The sequence below is a fragment of the Trichomycterus rosablanca genome, chromosome 2 (genome assembly GCF_030014385.1).
Source record: "Trichomycterus rosablanca isolate fTriRos1 chromosome 2, fTriRos1.hap1, whole genome shotgun sequence".
NCBI classification, from domain to species: Eukaryota; Metazoa; Chordata; class Actinopteri; order Siluriformes; family Trichomycteridae; genus Trichomycterus; species Trichomycterus rosablanca.
The window spans coordinates 62689594-62712767 of NC_085989.1; the positions used below are offsets into that span (position 1 = coordinate 62689594).

General features: G+C 36.3%; 1 protein-coding gene and 1 pseudogene across 1 annotated transcript; both read right to left on the reverse strand.

Annotated features, from left to right (window-relative positions):
• Window positions 1–16: 16 nt before the first annotated feature.
• Window positions 17–23174, reverse strand: LOC134303290 (zinc finger protein 665-like). The gene is made up of 4 exons (XM_062988655.1): window positions 21708–23174; window positions 19972–20862; window positions 1608–2161; window positions 17–1187 (listed from the first exon to the last, which is right to left on the reverse strand). The coding sequence occupies exons 1-4, from the start codon at window positions 23172–23174 to the stop codon at window positions 860–862; spliced, it is 3240 nt and encodes a 1079-aa protein (XP_062844725.1). The 3' UTR covers window positions 17–859.
• Window positions 6674–14806, reverse strand: LOC134300621 (uncharacterized; annotated as a pseudogene).

Below are 23174 nucleotides of genomic sequence, written 5' to 3' on the forward strand. Positions count from 1 at the left end.
AAACTAAACTACACTTATTACCATTACAATCATATTAATTCATTATAAACCCACAACATGATTTAATGCAAAAAACACAAACATTGAAAAGATGTAAATATGTTTCTTGTGAAATGTGAAAAGCGCAGAACTTCAACTGAACGTCATGTTGTTGCCAGGAGACAAAAAGCTACCACAATAAAAAAAATGTATGACGTTTCTGCTGTCCACCGCAGTCAGTGAGTTACCAAAAGACCTAGGTTTGACGTAGGGCGGTTGTAGCCTAGTGGTTAAGGTACTGGATTAGTAATCGAAAGGTCCTTAACCCTCAATTGCTCAGACTGTATACTGTCCCAGTACTTTAAGTCACTTTTGACAAAAGTGTCCGCTAAATGCTGAACCAGTGAGTGATCTTCCAAGTATCCTGGGTTACTCATCCACCACAGTCAGTGCCCCGACGACACCAATAAGGTGAGATGTTCCATCTCTGATCCTGATCTGGACACTGAGTTTAAAGCAGTCCTCTGCTAAGAACATAATGGAAGAATGTAAGCAGATGTAGACGAAAACTCAACACTGATCCTAACCCTAAACCTAACCCTAACCCTAGCAGGTAACAGGATGGTCAATACGAGACAACAAAGTGATCCATTCATTTATTTTCAGTAAGCACTTCCTGCAGATCAGTATTACATCACATCCTCTCAATATTTACACATTAAAACACCCTGGATACAGAACTAATCCACCTGATCACCTGACTTACTCACCTGCACACAACTGCTCACACACTCACTTAATGAAACACACGACTGAGAGCTGGAGTGAAGATGTGTGAGTGTTTGAGCAGATGAACGCAGAGCCTGTGGGTTCATTTATACTAAACAATAATCTCCCCACACTGATCCGATTTCTCTCCACTGTGAATGCGCTGGTGCCTTTTGAGGTCACTCCGTATATTAAAGCTCTTCTCACACTCAGAGCACTGATATGGTTTCTCTCCAGTGTGAATGCGCTGGTGTTTTTTGAGAGCACTATGATTAGTAAAACTCTTTTCACACTGTGAGCACTCATACGGTTTCTCTCCAGTGTGAATGCGCTGGTGTATTTTGAGATTACTCTGATTAGTAAAACTCTTTTCACAGTGTGAGCACTGATACGGTTTCTCTCCAGTGTGAACGCGCTGGTGTATTTTGAGTTTGCTCTGAGTATTAAAACTGTATCCACACTGTGAGCACTGATACGGTTTCTCTCCAGTGTGAGTGAGCTGGTGGGATTTTAGATGACTGAAATGAGTAAAACTCTTCCCACACTCTAAGCACTGATACGGTTTCTCTCCACTGTGAATGCGCTGGTGTCTTTTGAGATGACTCTGTGTAATAAAACTCTTCCCACACTGTAAGCACTGATATGCATTATCTCCAGTGTGAATGCGCTGGTGTATTTCAAGATGAATCTGTGTAATAAAACTCTTCCCACACTGTGAGCACTCATACGGTTTCTCTTCAATGTGAATGAGCTGGTGTCTTTTAAGATGACTCAGTTGATTAAAACTCTTCCCACACTGTGAGCATTGACACAGTTTCTCTCCAGTGTGAATGCGCTGGTGTCTTCTGAGCTTTCTCTGTTGATTAAAACTCTTACCACACTCTGAGCACTGATACGGTTTCTCTCCAGTGTGAATGCGCTGGTGATCTTTGTGACTACCCAGTGTATTAAAACTCTTTCCACACTCTGAGCACTGATATGGTTTCTCTCCAGTGTGAATGCGCTGGTGTTTTTTGAGAGCACTTTGTTGATAAAAACGCATCTCACACTGAGAGCACTGATACGGTTTCTCTCCAGTGTGAATGCGTTGGTGTATTTTAAGATCATTCTGGTGATTAAAACTCTTTCCACACTGAGAGCACTGATACGGTTTCTCTCCAGTGTGAATGCGCTGGTGCATTTTAAGAGCACTCTGATGATTAAACCTCTTTCCACACTGAGAGCACTGATACGGTTTCTCTCCAGTGTGAATGCGCTGGTGTTCTTTGAGATAACTCAGTCGGGTAAAACTCTTTCCACACTGTGAGCACTGATACGGTTTCTCTCCAGTGTGAATGCGCTGGTGCTGTTTAAGATGACTCTGTGATTTAAAACTCTTCCCACACTGTGAGCACTCATATGGTTTTTCTCCAGTGTGAATGCGCTGGTGTATCTTGAGAGCGCTCTGGAACCTGAAGCTCCTCCCACAATCTGAGCAGACGTTTCCTTCTTCCTGTGTGGGACTGAGAGAGGTGTTAATGCTGACAGTACCAGAGGACGTTTGCTGATTACTGGAGCTTCTGGTGGGCGTCAGATCCTCATGTTCAGTCTTAATCTTCACCAGCGCATCATCATATTTATCATGGTTGCAGCTCTTGATGTGATTGTGGAGGTGATTTTGGGTTGTAGAGGAACGTGGACACGAGGAGCAGGAGAAATCCTTGTTCAGTTCTGAAGCAGAAAATAATCAAATACATTTATAACATTATAAATAATAAAATACATTTATAACATTATAAATAATAAAATACATTTATAACATTATAAATAATAAAATACATTTATAACATTATAAATAAAAAAACACATTTATAACATTATAAATAATAAATACATTTATAACGTTATAAATAATAAAATACATTTATAACATTATAAATAATAAAATACATTTATAACATTATAAATAATAAAACACATTTATAAAATTATAAATAATAAAATACATTTATAACATTATAAATAATAAACTACATTTATAACATTATAAATAATAAACTACATTTATAACATTATAAATAATAAAATACATTTATAACGTTATAAATAATAAAATACATTTATAACATTATAAATAATAAAATACATTTATAACATTATAAATAATAAACTACATTTATAACATTATAAATAATAAAATACATTTATAACATTATAAATAATAAAATACATTTATAACGTTATAAATAATAAAATACATTTATAACATTATAAATAATAAAATACATTTATAACATTATAAATAATAAACTACATTTATAACATTATAAATAATAAACTACATTTATAACATTATAAATAATAAACTACATTTATAACATTATAAATAATAAACTACATTTATAACATTATAAATAATAAAATACATTTATAACATTATAAATAATAAAATACATTTATAACGTTATAAATAATAAAATACATTTATAACATTATAAATAATAAAATACATTTATAACATTATAAATAATAAACTACATTTATAACATTATAAATAATAAACTACATTTATAACATTATAAATAATAAACTACATTTATAACATTATAAATAATAAACTACATTTATAACATTATAAATAATAAAATACATTTATAACATTATAAATAATAAACTACATTTATAACATTATAAATAATAAAATACATTTATAACATTATAAATAATAAAATACATTTATAACATTATAAATAATAAAATACATTTATAACATTATAAATAATAAAATACATTTATAACATTATAAATAATAAACTACATTTATAACATTATAAATAATAAACTACATTTATAACATTATAAATAATAAAATACATTTATAACATTATAAATAATAAAATACATTTATAACATTATAAATAATAAACTACATTTATAACATTATAAATAATAAAATACATTTATAACATTATAAATAATAAAATACATTTATAACATTATAAATAATAAAATACATTTATAACATTATAAATAATAAACTACATTTATAACATTATAAATAATAAACTACATTTATAACATTATAAATAATAAAACACATTTATAACATTATAAATAATAAATACATTTATAACATTATAAATAATAAACTACATTTATAACATTATAAATAATAAAATACATTTATAACATTATAAATAATAAAATACATTTATAACATTATAAATAATAAAATACATTTATAACATTATAAATAATAAAATACATTTATAACATTATAAATAATAAAACACATTTATAAAATTATAAATATTAAATACATTTATAACGTTAAATAATAAAATACATTTATAACATTATAAATAATAAAACACATTTATAAAATTATAAATATTAAATACATTTATAACGTTAAATAATAAAATACATTTATAACATTATAAATAATAAAATACATTTATAACACTATAAATAATAAAATACATTCATCACATTATCAATAATAAAATACATTTATAACATTATAAATAATAAAATACATTTATAACATTATAAATAATAAAACACATTTATAACATTATAAATAATAAATACATTTATAACATTATAAATAATAAAATACATTTATAACATCATAAATAATAAAATACATTTATCACATTATCAATAATAAAATACATTTATAACATTATCAATAATAAAATACATTTAAAACATTATAAATAATAAAATACATTTATAACATTATAAATAATAAAATACATTTATAACATTATAAATAATAAATACATTTATAACATTATAAATAATAAAATACATTTATAACATTATAAATAATAAAATACATTTATAACATTATAAATAATAAAATATATTTATAACATTATAAATAATAAAATATATTTATAACATTATAAATAATAAAATACATTTATAACATTATAAATAATAAAATACGTTTATAACATTATAAATAATAAAATACATATATAACATTATAAATAATAAAATACATTTATAACATTATAAATAATAAATACATTTATAACATTATAAATAATAAAATACATATATAACATTATAAATAATAAAATACATTTATAACATTATAAATAATAAAATACATTTATAACATTATAAATAATAAAATACATATATAACATTATAAATAATAAAATACATATATAACATTATAAATAATAAAATACATTTATAACATTATAAATAATAAATACGTTTATAACATTATAAATAATAAAATACATATATAACATTATAAATAATAAAATACATTTATAACATTATAAATAATAAAATACATTTATAACATTATAAATAATAAACTACATTTATAACATTATAAATAATAAAATACATATATAACATTGTAAATAATAAACTACATTTATAACATTATAAATAATAAACTACATTTATAACATTATAAATAATAAAATACATTTATAACATTATAAATAATAAACTACATTTATAACATTATAAATAATAAAATACATTTATAACATTATAAATAATAAAATACATTTATAACATTATAATTAATAAAATACATTTATAACATTATAAATAATAAACTACATTTATAACATTATAAATAATAAACTACATTTATAACATTATAAATAATAAAATACATTTATAACATTATAAATAATAAAATACATTTATAACATTATAAATAATAAAATACATTTATAACATTATAAATAATAAAATACATTTATAACATTATAAATAATAAACTACATTTATAACATTATAAATAATAAAATACATTTATAACATTATAAATAATAAAATACATTTATAACATTATAAATAATAAAATACATTTATAACATTATAAATAATAAAATACATTTATAACATTATAAATAATAAACTACATTTATAACATTATAAATAATAAAATACATTTATAACATTATAAATAATAAAATACATTTATAACATTATAAATAATAAAATACATTTATAACATTATAAATAATAAAATACATTTATAACATTATAAATAATAAAATACATTTATAACATTATAAATAATAAACTACATTTATAACATTATAAATAATAAAATACATTTATAACATTATAAATAATAAAATACATTTATAACATTATAAATAATAAAATACATTTATAACATTATAAATAATAAAATACATTTATAACATTATAAATAATAAACTACATTTATAACATTATAAATAATAAAATACATTTATAACATTATAAATAATAAAATACATTTATAACATTATAAATAATAAAATACATTTATAACATTATAAATAATAAAATACATTTATAACATTATAAATAATAAAATACATTTATAACATTATAAATAATAAAACACATTTATAACATTATAAATAATAAAATACATTTATAACATTATAAATAATAAACTACATTTATAACATTATAAATAATAAAATACATTTATAACATTATAAATAATAAAATACATTTATAACATTATAAATAATAAAATACATTTATAACATTATAAATAATAAACTACATTTATAACATTATAAATAATAAAATACATTTATAACATTATAAATAATAAAATACATTTATAACATTATAAATAATAAAACACATTTATAACATTATAAATAATAAAATACATTTATAACATTATAAATAATAAACTACATTTATAACATTATAAATAATAAAATACATTTATAACATTATAAATAATAAAATACATTTATAACATTATAAATAATAAAGATTGTTAGTAAATGTTTGTTCACCCAAACTGAGAGTTTATCAATTAAAACCCAAAGAAACATCTTACTGAGTTCATCGTCATCTTCAGGTTCTTCCTTCTTCACAGGCTTCATCTGGAAACCTCCACACTGTTGGTATCCTGGGGTGAGATGTTCCTCAGAGATGACCACAGGGATTATGGATCCTTCATCTGAAATTCCATCAACATGTGAAGAAGAAACTCAACAACTGGAGGAAACTGAAGGTTGTGGGTTTGATTTTTTAATCATAAATAAATTCTAGTTAGATTAAAACTTAAACCCAGACTGGAGTGTATCAGCACAGGACAGTACGGTACAGTACAGGTTCTAATCCCACTATCCACATTCTCTTATTATTTCTACTGATTCATTGGGTGTGTTCGAGAAGCTAGCTCTCTCTCTACATAGACGCATTTTACGTCATCCTGTGCTGCGCTCCCGAGAAGGAGGCTGTTCGAAATCCTAGATGCCTTAAAATCCTCACTTCTGAGGCATCTTCATATTTCAATGTTATTTTGGCTCAAGAACGAGTGAGCATCTGACGCTGCCTTAGTGAGCAAGGCAATCCCAGAATTCATTGCGGGTCGGGTGCTCTTCTCTCTTCTCTCTGACGAGGCGGAGAAACTAATGGAGTTATTTTCAAACGTAAATAAAATATTACTGATTTTTAACTTTAAGTTTGGGCTTGTCAGGAAATTTAACCGTTATCGGTACATGAAGGAAGATGTTATGTTGACGTTAGCATGCTGTGCTACCTCAATTCATTGGTTTTAATGGCAAGATGCTAAACGCGAAATGCAAAACCCGATGGAATCGCTATCTAAGTAGTGCGTTCGAATAACCTGCCTTATAAGTCATTGACTTATTAGAATCTTCTCTACTAAGGCAGCTGCCTATGTAGACAGTAAGACAGCAAGGCAGCTCCCTAGGTTTTCTAACACACCCCTTATTATTAAGCCTGGAGGCTCCTTGTGGAGCAAAGAGCCGCAACCACACCCCTCCACACCCTGTGCGTCCCTCCTCAGCTGGGTCCATGACAGGTCTCTTGCCTCGCCCTTAAATGATCTCCTCCATGTCTGTTTTGGCCTTCCCACTCTGCGTTTCCCATGTGGGTTCCAGTCCAGGGCTTGTCTTGTGACGTTACCGGCCGGTTTGCGTAGGGTATGGCCAATCCAACTCCACTTCTGTTTCTTCACGTCCTGGCTGATGGAGTTCTGGCTGGTTCTTGCCCACAGGTTGGTTGTTGGAGATCTTCTCAGGCCACTTGATGTTGAGGATGTGGTGCAGGCATCTGTTACTGAAGGTCTGAAGCTTGTGGGTGATGGTGTCGTCACATCTCGGACCCGTACAGGCGGACTGCCTTCACATTGGTGTTGAAGATGTGGATCTTGCTGCGCAGGGACAGTGCCTCAGAGTTACACGTGAGCCTGACTTTGTTGACTCTGCTTCGAACATCTTCATCTGCGATGCCGTCCTTGTTGACTACACTCCCAAGGTTTGTGAAGTGGTCAATGTCCAGGAGGCTCTCTCCCTGCAGCTGGAGTGGGAGGTTCTGCTTGTTGTTGATCTTAATCACCTCCATCTTCCTGGTGCTTATCTTCAGGCCAATCTTTTTTTGTTTCTTCAGAGAGCCGTGTGAGTTTGGCCTGTGCATGTTGTTGTTTGTGGGACAGAAGAGTGATGTGATCTGCAAAGTCTAGGTCTTCAAGTTGCTTGGTAAAGGTCGTCCGTACTGGTGCCATTGGTTGTTCTTCTTATGATCCAGTCAGTGACTATCAGGAAGACTGTAGGGCGAGAGATTGCAGTCATGCCTCACTCCGGTCTTCACTGTGAAGAGGCTGGACGATGCTGATGAACTTGGGTGGAATCTTGTAGTGCTGCATCAGCTTCCAGATGGTCTCCTTGTCCACACTGTCAAAGGCTTTCTCAAAATCCATGAAGGTTATGTAGAGCGGGGACTGCCATCGATGGACTGTTCGATGATGATGAGCAGCATGATGATGTGATCTGTGCAAGATATGTGCTGCCGGAAGCCTGCCTGTTCTGATATCAGTCTCTTATCCAGGGCATCCTTCAGTCTCTCCAGGATGACTCTGTACAGCAGCTTGCTGGGAATGGAAAGAAGCATGATGTGCCAGTTGCCACACTGGAACAGGTCGCCTTTCTTTGGGAGCTTCTTGGTAGCCAGCTTCCAGTCTTCTGGAATTTGCTCTGGGGATGTAGCTGTGTCTGCTGGATTTGCCTTCAGAACCTCAGCAGGGATGCCATCGGGGCCTGCTGTCAGCTACTGATGGTGGTGGTGGTCGATTAAGAATCTCTACTCCCTGGGTGTGGTCATGGTCTAAATCTTCATGTCTGGAATAGATCATGGTCTCCCCTGTGGACAGACCGCTTCTATTCCATCTGGTCTCACACAGGCTGAGGACCTTGATGCTGTATCTCCTCATCCCGCTGGTCACCTGGACTGGTTTCCCATTCTCGTATAGGGTTGTGATGTTCCAGCTCCCTACCCTGGTTCTTGCCTGGCTTCTTGAAGTCCAGGCTGTTGTGGTTTCTGTAGTATGTTTTGTTTTGCAGGGTGGGGTTGCTAACCCCATGCCCAACCCGCCTTCTTTGTCCCACAAAGCGGTTCAAGGCAAAGTTTTTCAACTGATTAGTGACCCCAATACTAACCCCACTGTACTGTACCACACTGTACCCCACTGTACTGTACCATACCATACTGTACTGTACCATACTGTAATGTACCATACTGTACTGTACCACACTCTACTGTATCACAATCTACTGTACCACACTGTACTGTACCACACTGTACTGTACCATACTGTACTGTACCATACTGTACTGTACCACACTCTACTGTATCACAATCTACTGTACCACACTGTACTGTACCACACTGTACTGTACCACACTGTACTGTACCATACTGTACTGTACCATACTGTACCATACTGTACCATACTGTACCATACTGTACGGTACCTCACAGACTTTTGGAAACATGGCATATTATTTTATATTTACTTACAGAAGTAACTTTCATCTTCCTCCTCTTTTATTAGTTTCTGGAATCCTTCATGTTGTAGATCCACAGGTGCAACATCTCCCTCTTCTGCTGACTGCATTATTAAAGATCTAATAGACAGATAGACAGATAAATAGGCAGACAGATTAGATAGATTAGATGGACGGACGGACGGACGGACGGACAGACAGACAGACAGACAGACAGACAGACAGACAGACAGACAGACAGACAGACAGACAGACAGACAGACAGATTTGAAGATGAAGATGGCCTTCACTCGGAATATTCACCACAAGGTGCCGCTGGAGCAGCCCAAGAGACAGCCACTGGAAGAGCCACAAGGACGTGTGTCTAAGAATGGATAGACTGAATGGTTTTCATCCCCAGTAAGAGAGATGGCCAAGGTGACCCGTTCAATGAGTAAATTAAAGCTTAAATAATAAACGTCTTAAGTCATCTGTCAGTTTGCTCTCACAAATAACTCTGAACATGGAGAGAGAGCAGCTTTACCATCAGTCATAAAATGAAGTAAAGCTTCACACTAGAGCTGGGCGATATGGATCAAAAATAATATCTCGATATTTTTTAGCTGAATGACGATATACGATATATATCTCGATATTTTTTTCAATCCCATAAGGTAATAAATAACAAAAAGACACTTCTGAGACAAACCTACAAGTTCCAAATGTTACAGGCACTTTTATTAACATTCAGCTGAACATGAGAAATTGCTCAAAAATAAACTATTGGCATATATTAAATAATAACACTCAAATTAAATTATGTTTTACATACAAAAGACTCAAAGCTGTGCAAATACTTTTCATCTTCATACTTTTCAGTTGGCCAACATTTCTAAAAATCCTTTTTTTTTGTTCTGGTCTTAAGTAATATTTCTAATTTTCTGAGATACTGAATTTGGGGTTTTCATTAGTTGTCAGTTATAATCATCAACATTAAAAGAAATAAACATTTGAAATATATCAGTCTGTGTGTAATGAATTAATATAATATACAAGTTTCACTTTTTGAATGGAATCAACTTTTTCATGATATTCAAATTTTATGACCAGCACCAGTATATATATATATATATATAAATATATATATTAGGTTAAGCGTTAACATTTTTAATCAAACTATTTTTATTGGGCTGTTTGTGCCACGTAAATATGAGTCTCTGTGGTAATTAACGCTGCTTTAACACAGTAACACTGTGTTTATACTGTAATGATAACATGGGCACAAGGTGAAGATGTGCAGAGACAAACTGGGAGAAGAGAAAGGCGCATCGGGAAGAGAAAGATCGGGGCATCGGGGCTGATGTGCAATGAATAAAGAAGTACAATTAAACAATTTGGGGAGATACAAGAAGTGCAATCACAATTCACAATTTATAAATGACATGACTTACTTGTAATTTACTTGTTACTTATATGACCCCCCCCCCCCCCCTTTGTAGATGCTTGATGTTTAAATTTGGTCTGGGTGGCCCTAATTCTTTAGTTGCTGATTTATCCTGATTACTACAATGACTGGATGGCATTTCCCTTATGACACGATGGAGTAGCTCCGAACTGAGGTGATGGTAGTCATGGTGACGAGATCGCAACACCAGGTTACGTGTGACGCAGGGATGTAAGTGCGAGCCCTCCCGGAACCCATTCAGATTGTATTGCAGCGCCTGACATGAGAGTCTATCAGAGCGATCCGGGCGATTTTCAAAAAGGGCGGTACCGTACGGAACAAAACTCGGCGCTGATTGGACGACGATATTCAGAGGCAAGACAGACGGTCCAGAACAGTCACCGCCAGTTTAACGCTGGCTTAATATGATAGAAACATTTCTTCCCTTTCACCCTTTGGTGGGTCGTCGCCCGATCACCCGAAGGAACGAGCCGCCCCTGGTTCCGGGTCAGTTTGACCCGAGGGTCCCAAGATTGAAGACCGCACAAGGGTTAACTGCTTATTCCTTAAGCTGTGAGGCTGTACACAGGGTGAAAATGTTGGAACTGTTGTGGAACTGAGCAGCATCAGACAGAAAAGACCTCCAATAGAACAGAAGTTCAGTTCAAACCTTTCTGACGCTGAAGTTTACCATCAAATCACCGTGATTCTCTAATATTTTTAACGATCTAAAAGATAGAAAGTGTGTCACACAGCCTTATTAAACTGTCCCCTAGAATACCATGTTTACTGTAGTAAAATAGTGCTGTACTAATACTTCTACTATAAAACTATAAAACATGTAAACACAGCTACAGGAACTCGGTGTGTTTGTATAAAACATTAAATACTGTAAACTAAGCTGAACATGTGACGCGTTTATATCAAAATATTATATTTAATAATGAAGGATCGACTGATTCATCGGTTCAAATGAATCGGTTCATCAGTACTGAATCATGTGTGATGCTAACAGTTAGCGGAGCAGCTAGCAGTTCGTGTGTTTAAATGAAACTGGAGTTAAATCTCCTCAAATCCTCACAGTGATGTTTTATTATGAACTCTAGTTTTATTATTAATTAGAATGTAGTTATAATTAAATATAAGGGTTATAATTAAATACATATTTTACTTACAGATGAGGCTCTACAGTACAAACACAGCAGCTTCTTGTTCTTCTGATGATGTTTAATGGCGGTTGGCAGAACAACTTAAGACGCACCAGCGCCACCAACTGGACTGGAGTTGAACAGCAGCTTAGCAGTAATAAACCTCCATTAGCCCTGTATCTCTCAGCTAGCTTTAGAGAGGACTACAGTCAGTCCTAGACGTTCTTCCAAGCAGTTTCTCTAATGTCATGTTTAGTTCTCCAACATGCTTCTCTAACTCTGTTCTTTCTTTCTGATACCTTTTACAATCTGTTAATCTGAGTTTGACTGTTTCCTGTGTATTACAGTGTTACAGAGTCCAGTGGGGTAGATCAGATTCCTTTATTGAGCCCCATGAAAACACTGTATATTCTACATGTAAATATATAGTGGGGCCAAAAAGTATTTAGTCAGCCACTGATTGTGCAGGTTCTCCTACTTAGAAAGATGAGAGAGGTCTGTAATTTTCATCATAGCTACACTTCAACTATGAGAGACAAAATGAGAAAAAAAATCCAGGAAATCACATTGTAGGATTTTTAAAGAATTTATTTGTAAATTATGGTGGAAAATAAGTATTTGGTCAATAACAAACAAGCAAGATTTCTGGCTCTCACAGACCTGTAACTTCTTCTTTAAGAAGCTCTTCTGTCCTCCACTCGTTACCTGTATTAATGGCACCTGTTTGACCTCGTTATCTGTATAAAAGACACCTGTCCACAGCCTCAAACAGTCAGACTCCAAACTCAACCATGGCCAAGACCAAAGAGCTGTCGAAGGACACCAGGAAGAAAATTGTAGACCTGCACCAGGCTGGGAAGAGTGAATCTACAATAGGCAAGCAGGTTGGTGTGAATAAATCAACTGTGGGAGCAATTGTAAGAAAATGGAAGACATACAAGACCATTGATAATCTCCCTTGGGGTCAAGATCTCATCCCGTGGGGTCAAAATGATCATGAGAACGGTGAGCAAAAATCCCAGAACTACACGGAGGGACCTGATGAATGACCTGCAGAGAGCTGGGACCAAAGTAACAAAGGCTACCATCAGTAACACACTACGCCGAGAGGGACTCAAATCCTGCAGTGCCAGGCGTGTCCCCCTGCTTAAGCCAGTACATGTCCAGGCCCGTCTGAAGTTTGCCAGAGAGCATATGGATGATCCAGAAGAGGATTGGGAGAATATCATGTGGTCAGATGAAACCAAAATGGAACTTTTTGGTAAAAACTCAACTTGTCATGTTTGGAGGAAGAAGAATGCTGAGTTGCATCCCAAGAACACCATACCTACTGTGAAGCATGGGGGTGGAAACATCATGCTTTGGGGCTGTTTTTCTGCAAAGGGGACAGGAAGACTGATCCATGTTAAGGGAAGAATGAACGGGGCCATGTATCGTGAGATTTTAAGCCAAAACCTCCTTCCATCAGTGAGAGCATTGAAGATGGAACGTGGCTGGGTCTTCCAGCATGACAATGATCCCAAACACACCGCTCGGGCAACGAAGGAGTGGCTCCGTAAAAAGCATTTCAAGGTCCTGGAGTGGCCTAGCCAGTCTCCAGACCTCAACCCCATAGAAAATGTGTGGAGTCCGTGTTGCCCAGCGACAGCCCCAAAACATCACTGCTCTAGAGGAGATCTGCATGGAGGAATGGGCCAAAATAGCAGCTACAGTGTGTGCAAACCTGGTGAAGACTTACAGGAAACGTTTCACCTCCGTCATTGCCAACAAAGGTCATGTTACAAAGTATTGAGTTGAACTTCTGTTATTGACCAAATACTTATTTTCCACCATCATTTACAAATAAATTCTTTAAAAATCCTACAATGTGATTTCCTGGATTTTTTTTCTCTCATTTTGTCTCTCATAGTTGAAGTGTAGCTATGATGAAAATTACAGACCTCTCTCATCTTTCTAAGTAGGAGAACCTGCACAATCAGTGGCTGACTAAATACTTTTTGGCACCACTGTACATATACACTATATTTCCAAAAGTATTCGCTCGCCTGCCTTCACACACATATGAACTTGAGTTCATCCTGAAAAACTTACCGTATAGAAGCACTTTGTAGTTCTACAATTACTGACTGTTAGTCCATCTGTTTCTCTACATGCTTTATTATTATTTAGGTGGTGGATGACTCTCAACACTGCAGTGACACTGACATGGTGGTAATGTGTTAGTGTGTGTTGTGCTGGTATGAGTGGATCAGACACAGCAGCGCTGCTGGAGTTTTTAAAACTACTAAAATAATGGAATTAAAGAGAGAGAACTTCTGTCTGCAGCAGCGCATTAGTGCAGATGAAGGTAAGTCATGTTTGTGCAGCATAAGAATTAATGGTGAGATCACAAAGTTCTTATATCTCTTCATATATTGAGCACTCAAACAACAGATTATATTTAATAATAAAATACACGGTACTCTGTCACTTTAGCTTCTGTTTAAGATCAATCAATCTATTGACCATGTATAAATATATGTTTGCATTTATATACTGATACGCTTATCAGTGTCACATTATGACACATTAGATGTAATGATTTCATTATGTACTATTCACAGTAATTATTGTTATATTAGCAATATAGAGTCATTTATAACCAATGTACCAACATACCTGAGGTAAATGTTGATATTCTCATTATAGCTGGACATAGAATTTCAGTTAGCGATCAATGCTAATAGTAATTATTGTTATATTAGCAATATGGAGTCACTTATAACCAATGTACCAACATACCTGAGGTAAATGTTGATATTCTCATTATAGCTGGACATAGAATTTCAGTTAGCGATCAATGCTAATAGTAATTATTGTTATATTAGCAATATGGAGTCATTTCTAACCAGTGTACCAACATACCTGAAGTAAATGTTGATATTCTCAATGTAGCTCTATACATAATTTTAGTTAGCGATCAATGCTAATATTACTTGTTGTTATATTAGCAATATGGAGAAGTTTTTTAACAATGTACCAACAGAACTTAGGAAAATGTTAATAGGGCCGCGCACATAGTTTTTCTTTCAATAAATAAATCCATTGTTTAAAAACATTTTGTGTTTATTTGGTCTTCATTATAAAAATTTGTTTTGTGGTCTGATACGTAAAAGTGTGACAAATGCAAAAACAGAGAAAATTGAAAAATCAGCTAAATACTTTTTCACAGCGCTGCATTACTGCATAAAGATAAAAATAATGAAGATTTCAATCATGCAAATCTCGAGTCTGTGCTCCCTAAATTGTACCAACATGTGGACATGTGGATACTCAGACCACATCTCTGTTATGCTGATTCCAGCGTAGAGACGCTCACCGGTCACTACAAACCAGAACTAAACCAGGAAAAGACCTGGCCAGCAGTAACCATCTGTTCTTTAGGACTGTATTGAGCACACTGACTGGGACATGTTTAGTGAGGCTAAACATGTTTTTATTTATCTGAAAACAGGACAGAAGCTTTCAGGAATCAATAATGAGACCGAGGATTAAGGTTCAATATGTAGATATTTTATTAACAAACAATAACAAGCAAAAATGACACATAAATGACCATAACTAATAACTGATACTAATACATGTAACACAGAGCAAAAGAAGAAAAAAAGAACAACCTCACAGATCAGCTTTTCATCATCCTGCCACCTCTAGACTGGGAGGCCTGTGCAGTCTTGGCAGGAGCTCATCTAATCAGGAAAAATCCTGGCTAGTACGTCTACTCCCAGGTGAGCTTCTGACAAGCTGACATGAACCCCTAACTTCTATACCAAACTTGAGTGTGTGCTTTTTGCATGAGTAGAAATTTGCCCAAACTGTAGAAACTGCTGTATGCGAAAACATTTGTAACATCTGTGCCAACAGGATAGCCCTGACCGTGCAAGTAGGCTTGCCTATCTTAAATAACAGCACAAATGCTCTCAGAGTGCATAATCTATGCACTCCACCATCTTGTTACTACTGTTTTCTTGCATTATGCAGAGCCCTCCGTTGAAGACACATCATTGGTTCGAATAAAAACTGGTGCAAACAGTCTGAACAGAAGCATTTCAAGAACCAGCTTTCTGGTTGAAAGAGACTATGTGAAGTCTATGCACTAAAACTGGAGACTGACCCATAATCAAGAAAATAATAATAATAACATCCTACACTAAAATAATATGATTGTCTGGGTTTACACTGTTTAATAATGGTTTACATCTTTGACATTAATGTCATGTTACACATTATGAGTTTAGATTGATGCATCCCTAAATATTGAGACTTTTACAGTTTCATACTAAGGTGTTTTACATGGAACGGTCCAACTTTTAACTTTTAGCATGTTAGCAAAGTATAAATTGATTAAAGTTAAGTTTACTGGGGGGCAGAAAAGTCCAAAAGTTCTGTGTTTCATTTATATTTATATATTTCATTTTTATATCTATATGAAGACCCTGATGTAGCAGAACGCTGCTAAAGGACTATTCCATGAATTATTCTTTAAAGTTTTCTCTCTTTATCTGTCCATTTCATGCTGAGAAGCTTGAAGCTTAGAACAATCTCAACTTCCACCAGACACTGGTACAAGAAAGAACAGACCCCCAATCTACTTACAGAAGCGTGTGAGTGAGGTGAATAGGAGATACAAATTGTTCATGACTGTGTTTGGTTACATTCATGACAGAAACGGTAGATTCATCAGATCACAATGTTATATCAAAGTGTAAAACATGACGTTATAATCCTAATAAAACATAAAACAAACTAAAAATATCTGACTGGATATATTACCAATTTACCCTCAATCTTTTGATTAGGTGTAAAAAGTTTTGTTTGCAAATATATTAATTATAGAGTTTATAATCTAATATAGATTATTAGAGTTATCTTTTATTTATTATCAAATGTTACAGTGTATCACAAAAGTGAGTACACCCCTCACATTTCTGCAGATATTTAAGTATATCTTTTCATGGGACAACACTGACAAAATGACACTTTGACACAATGAAAAGTAGTCTGTGTGCAGCTTATATAACAGTGTAAATTTATTCTTCCCTCAAAATAACTCAATATACAGCCATTAATGTCTAAACCACCGGCAACAAAAGTGAGTACACCCCTAAGAGACTACACCCCTAAATGTCCAAATTGAGCACTGCTTGTCATTTTCCCTCCAAAATGTCATGTGACTTGTTAGTGTTACTAGGTCTCAGGTGTGCATAGGGAGCAGGTGTGTTCAATTTAGTAGTACAGCTCTCACACTCTCTCATACTGGTCACTGAAAGTTCCAACATGGCACCTCATGGCAAAGAACTCTCTGAGGATCTTAAAAGACGAATTGTTGCGCTACATGAAGATGGCCAAGGCTACAAGAAGATTGCCAACACCCTGAAACTGAGCTGCAGCACAGTGGCCAAGATCATCCAGCGTTTTAAAAGAGCAGGGTCCACTCAGAACAGACCTCGCGTTGGTCGTCCAAAGAAGCTGAGTGCACGTGCTCAGCATCACATCCAACTGCTGTCTTTGAAAGATAGGCGCAGGAGTGCTGTCAGCATTGCTGCAGAAATTGAAAAGGTGGGGGGTCAGCCTGTCAGTGCTCGGACCCTACGCCGCACACTACATCAAATTGGTCTGCATGGCTGTCACCCCAGAAGGAAGCCTCTTCTGAAGTCTCTACACAAGAAAGCCCGCAAACAGTTTGCTGAAGACATGTCAACAAAGGACATGGATTACTGGAACCATGTCCTATGGTCTGATGAGACCAAGATTAATTTGTTTGGTTCAGATGGTCTCAAGCATGTGTGGCGGCAATCAGGTGAGGAGTACAAAGATAAGTGTGTCATGCCTACAGTCAAGCATGGTGGTGGGAATGCCATGGTCTGGGGCTGCATGGGTGCAGCAGGTGTTGGGGAGTTACATTTCATTGAGGAACACATGAACTCCAATATGTACTGTGAAATACTGAAGCAGAGCATGATCTCCTCCCTCCGGAAACTGGGTCGCAGGGCAGTGTTCCAGCATGATAATGACTCTAAGACGACCACTGCTTTATTGAAGAGGCTGAGGGTAAAGGTGATGGACTGGCCAAGCATGTCTCCAGACCTAAACCCAATAGAACATCTTTGGGGCATCCTCAAGTGGAAGGTGGAGGAGCGCAAAGTCTCGAATATCCGCCAGCTCCGTGATGTCGTCATGGAGGAGTGGAAAAGCATTCCAGTGGCAACCTGTGAAGCTCTGGTAAACTCCATGCCCAGGAGAGTTAAGGCAGTTCTGGGAAATAATGGTGGCCACACAAAATATTGACACTTCAGGAACTTTCACTAAGGGGTGTACTCACTTTTGTTGCTGGTGGTTTAGACATTAATGGCTGTATATTGAGTTATTTTGAGGGAAGAATAAATTTACACTGTTATATAAGTTGCACACAGACTACTTTTCATTGTGTCAAAGTGTCATTTTGTCAGTGTTGTCCCATGAAAAGATATACTTAAATATCTGCAGAAATGTGAGGGGTGTACTCACTTTTGTGATACACTGTATATGTTAGACCTTTAAATTTTCATGTCAATTGATTAATTTGATGTTACACTATTAACATGTCTTTTCCCAAAAAACATTTTTGTTGTAAATGCGAGGAATTTAGATTTTTTTTATTCTTATGTTTCTTACGGCAGGTTATCAAGACTTAAAGTCATTACAGAATTTATCAGTGTCAGGCTGGCAGCAAGGGGTATCAAATATATATGCTGTTCAATTCAAAACCTTGCATTACAAAAGAGAAAAAAATGACTTTCATTTGAAGTTAAATGTAAAAAGATTTCATTTCAAGTCCTTAACACCATTCAAGTGGTCTATTCATCATGAAATGAATGCTACCTGCTTGTTTCTACACTCACTGTCCATTTTATCAGCTCCACTTACCATATAGAAGCACTTTGTAGTTCTACAATTACTGACTGTTGTCCATCTGTTTCTCTGCATGCATTGTTAGCCCGCTTTCATGCTGTTCTTCAATGGTCAGGACCCCCACAGAGCAGGTATTTTTCAGGTGGTGGATCATTCTCAGCACTGCAGTGACACTGACATGGTGGTGGTGTGTTAGTGTGTGTTGTGCTGGTATGAGTAAATAAGGCGATAAATACAGCACCCCGTGGGCAGCGTCCTGTGACCACTGATGAAGGTCTAGAAGATGACCAACTCAAACAGCAGCAATAGATGAGCGAAGGTGGACCAACTAGGTAGGAGTGTCTAATAGAGTGGACAGTAAGTGTAAGTAAGTGGACATGATATTTAACAACTCCAGCAGCGCTGCTGTGACTGATCCACTCACACCAGCACAACACACACTAACACACCACCACCATGTCAGTGTCACTGCAGTGCTGAGAATCATCCACCACCTAAATAATACCTGCTCTGTGGGGGTCCTGATTATCAAGAACAGAAAGGAGGCTAACACGGTATAGAGAGAAACAGATGAACTACAGTCTGTAATTGTAGAACTGATAAAATAATCAAAGAGTGTAGATATAAAAGATATGTTTACATAATAAAGAGGCTTTTAACCAGAAGCTAGACTGCCCGACTAAGGCTAAACGGAAACACATCACAGAGCTTGCGTTCATAGAGCCAATTTTCTTAAAACTGACAGTGGTGCCCTGTAATTGATTATTAGCTATTAATTACACAGTACAATGAATTCATTGCTAACCATTTTCCCATTACTCACTCACTCGAGGCATTTATATATTTTTATTTTAGCCTGTTTGGTATAATCTGATGTGTCACACTTGTGTCTAAAGCAGTTCCCACACTGTGAGCATCATTTCTGTAAAATGTGAATGCGCTGGTGTTTTTTGAGATGGCTCGGTGTAGTAAAACTCTTTACACACTGTAAGCACTGATACGGCTTCACTCCAGTGTGAATGCGCTGGTGGGTTTTGAGATCACTCTGTGTATTAAATCTCTTCCCACACTGTGAGCACAGATATGGTTTCTCCCCAGTGTGAATGCGCTGGTGGGTTTTGAGATTATACTGTGCATTAAAACTCTTCCCACACTGTGAGCACTGATACGGTTTCACTCCAGTGTGAATGCGCTGGTGTTTTTTCAGACCACTCTGTCCAGTAAAACCCTTCCCACACTGTGAGCACTGATATGGTTTCTCTCCATTGTGAAAGCGCTGGTGTATTTTGAGATTACTCTGTGTATTAAAACTCTTACCACACTGTGAGCACTGATACGGTTTCTCTCCAGTGTGAATGCGCTGGTGGGTTTTGAGATTATACTGTGTATTAAAACTCTTCCCACACTCTGAGCACTGATACGGTTTCACTCCAGTGTGAATGCGCTGGTGGGAACTGAGATGACTTTGTGCATTAAAACTCTTCCCACACTGTGAGCAATGGTATGGTTTCTCTCCAGTGTGAATGCGCTGGTGGGTTTTGAGAGCACTCTGTCCAGTAAAACTCTTCCCACACTGTAAGCACTGATACGGTTTCTCTCCAGTGTGAATGCGCTGGTGTATTTTGAGATTACTCTGTGTATTAAAACTCTTCCCACACTGTGAGCACTGATGTGGTTTCTCTCCAGTGTGAATGCGCTGGTGTATTTTGAGTTCATTTCGGGACCTGAAGCTCTTCCCACACTGTGAGCACTGATACGGTTTCTCTCCTGTGTGAATGCGCTGGTGTATCTTGAGAGCACTCTGGAACCTGAAGCTCTTCCCACACTGTGAGCAGACGTTTCCTTCTTCCTGTGTGGGACTGAGAGAGGTGTTAATGCTGACAGTACCAGAGGACGTTTGCTGATTACTGGAGCTTCTGGTGGGCGTCAGATCCTCATGTTCAGTCTTAATCTTCACCAGCGCATCATCATATTTATCATGGTTGCAGCTCTTGATGTGATTGTGGAGGTGATATTGGGTTGTAGAGGAACGTGGACACGAGGAGCAGGAGAAATCCTTGTTCAGTTCTGAAGCAGAAAATAATCAAATACATTTATAACATTATAAATAATAAAATACATTTATAACATTATAAATAATAAAATACATTTATAACATTATAAATAATAAAATACATTTATAACATTATAAATAATAAAATACATTTATGATCAAATCAAATCACTTTATTGTCACATCACATTAACACAGGTGTGAAAGGTGAGTGAAATGCTTAGGTGCTTGGTCCCTCACACATAAAACAAAAATATACACCTTAACTTACAGAATAAAGCTTACAGAATAAAACTAGCACCATTTCAGTATATACAGATATAATGCAGGACTCTTTATGTGCAGATGTACACAATTATAAAAAGTGAATGAGTATAAATATATAAAATACAATTGAATAATAAGTCCGAGATGTACAGTTATTGTGCGAGATATGAATACACATGGTAAAGTGCAGAGTGCAGAATGGGTTGTATGGTGGTGGGGGGTATGGGGGGGGGGGTCACTGTATAGATTATGAGGGGTGTGCTTGACCATTGCTGTTCAGCAGTCTGATGGCTCGGGGAAAGAAGCTGTCTCGGAACCGGCTGGTTCTGGTCCTGATGCTCCTGTACCTCCTGCCGCTCGGCAGCTGTAAAAACAGGCAGTGGCCCGGGTGGGTGGAGTCCTTTATAATCCTCCTGGTCTTCCTCAGGCAGCGGCTGGTGTAGAGGTCTTGGAGGTTTGGCAGTTGAACCCTGGTGATACGCTGAGCTGTCCGTACGACCCTCTGCAGGGCTTTCCGTTCCAGAGCAGTGCAGCTCCCGTACCAGGCGGTGATGCAGCCTTGTCGATACACTTTCCACAGTGCACGTGTAAAAAGTCCTAAAGATACGGGTACTCATGCCAAACCTCTTGAGCCGTCTGAGGAAAAAGAGGCGTTGTTGGGCCTTCTTCACCACCCGTGTGGTGTGTTCTGTCCATGTGAGGTCCTCAGTGATGTGGACCCCGAGGAACCTAAAGCTGCTGACCTTCTCCACCGTGGCTCCGTTGATGGTGATGGGGGCGTGCGCTGTCTCCTGCTTCCTGAAGTCCACAATCAGCTCCTTGGTCTTGTTGACGTTCAGATAGAGGTTATTTTCCTGGCACCAGTGTGTCAGGAAGCTGACCTCCTCTCTGTAGGCTGTCTCGTCGTTGTTGGAGATCAGACCTATGATCGTCGTGTCATCTGCAAATTTGATGATGACGTTGGAGCTGTGACTAGCAGTGCAGTCATGTGTGTACAGGCAGTAGAGCAGGGGACTCAGAACGCAGCCCTGGGGAGCTCCGGTGTTGAGGGTCTGTGAGGAGGAGGTGATGTTTCCCATCCTGACCACCTGGCGTCGATCAGACAGAAAGTCCAGGATCCAGCTGCACAGAGAACTGTTCAGACCCAGGTCGTGGAGCTTAATGTCCAGTCTCGAAGGTACAATGGTGTTGAAAGCTGAGCTGTAGTCTACGAACAGCATTCTCACATATGTGTCCTTCTTGTCCAGGTGAGATAGAGCAGTGTGTAGTGTCAGGGTTATAGCATCATCAGTGGACCTGTTCTGTCTGTAAGCGAACTGTAGAGGGTCCAGGGTTTCAGGCAGTGATGAGCCGATGAAGTCTCTGACCAGCCTCTCGAAGCACTTGCTTATGACAGAGGTCAGAGCAACTGGGCGCCAGTCATTTAAGCATGAGGCAGAAGCAGTAGCAGTCTTTGGGATGGGGACAATGGTGGCCAGTTTGAAGCATGCTGGCATGACTGAGAGAGAAAGAGAGAGATTGAAAATGTCTGTGAACACTCCTGCTAGCTGATTCGCACAGACTTTAAGGACACGTCCAGAAATTCCGTCCGGTCCGGCTGCCGTGTTAATGCGTTTAAAAGATCTGCGCACATCAGCCACAGAGACAGTGAGTGTGTTCGGTTCAGTAGCGGTGGGTTCTACCAGAGGCGCCGTGTGATTTGCCTCAAAACGGGCGTAAAAGGTGTTTAGCTCGTCTGGAAGTGCAGCACTGATGTTTACTGCACCGCGAGTTTTTACTTTATAGTCCGTTACTGTGTTTAGTCCCTGCCACAT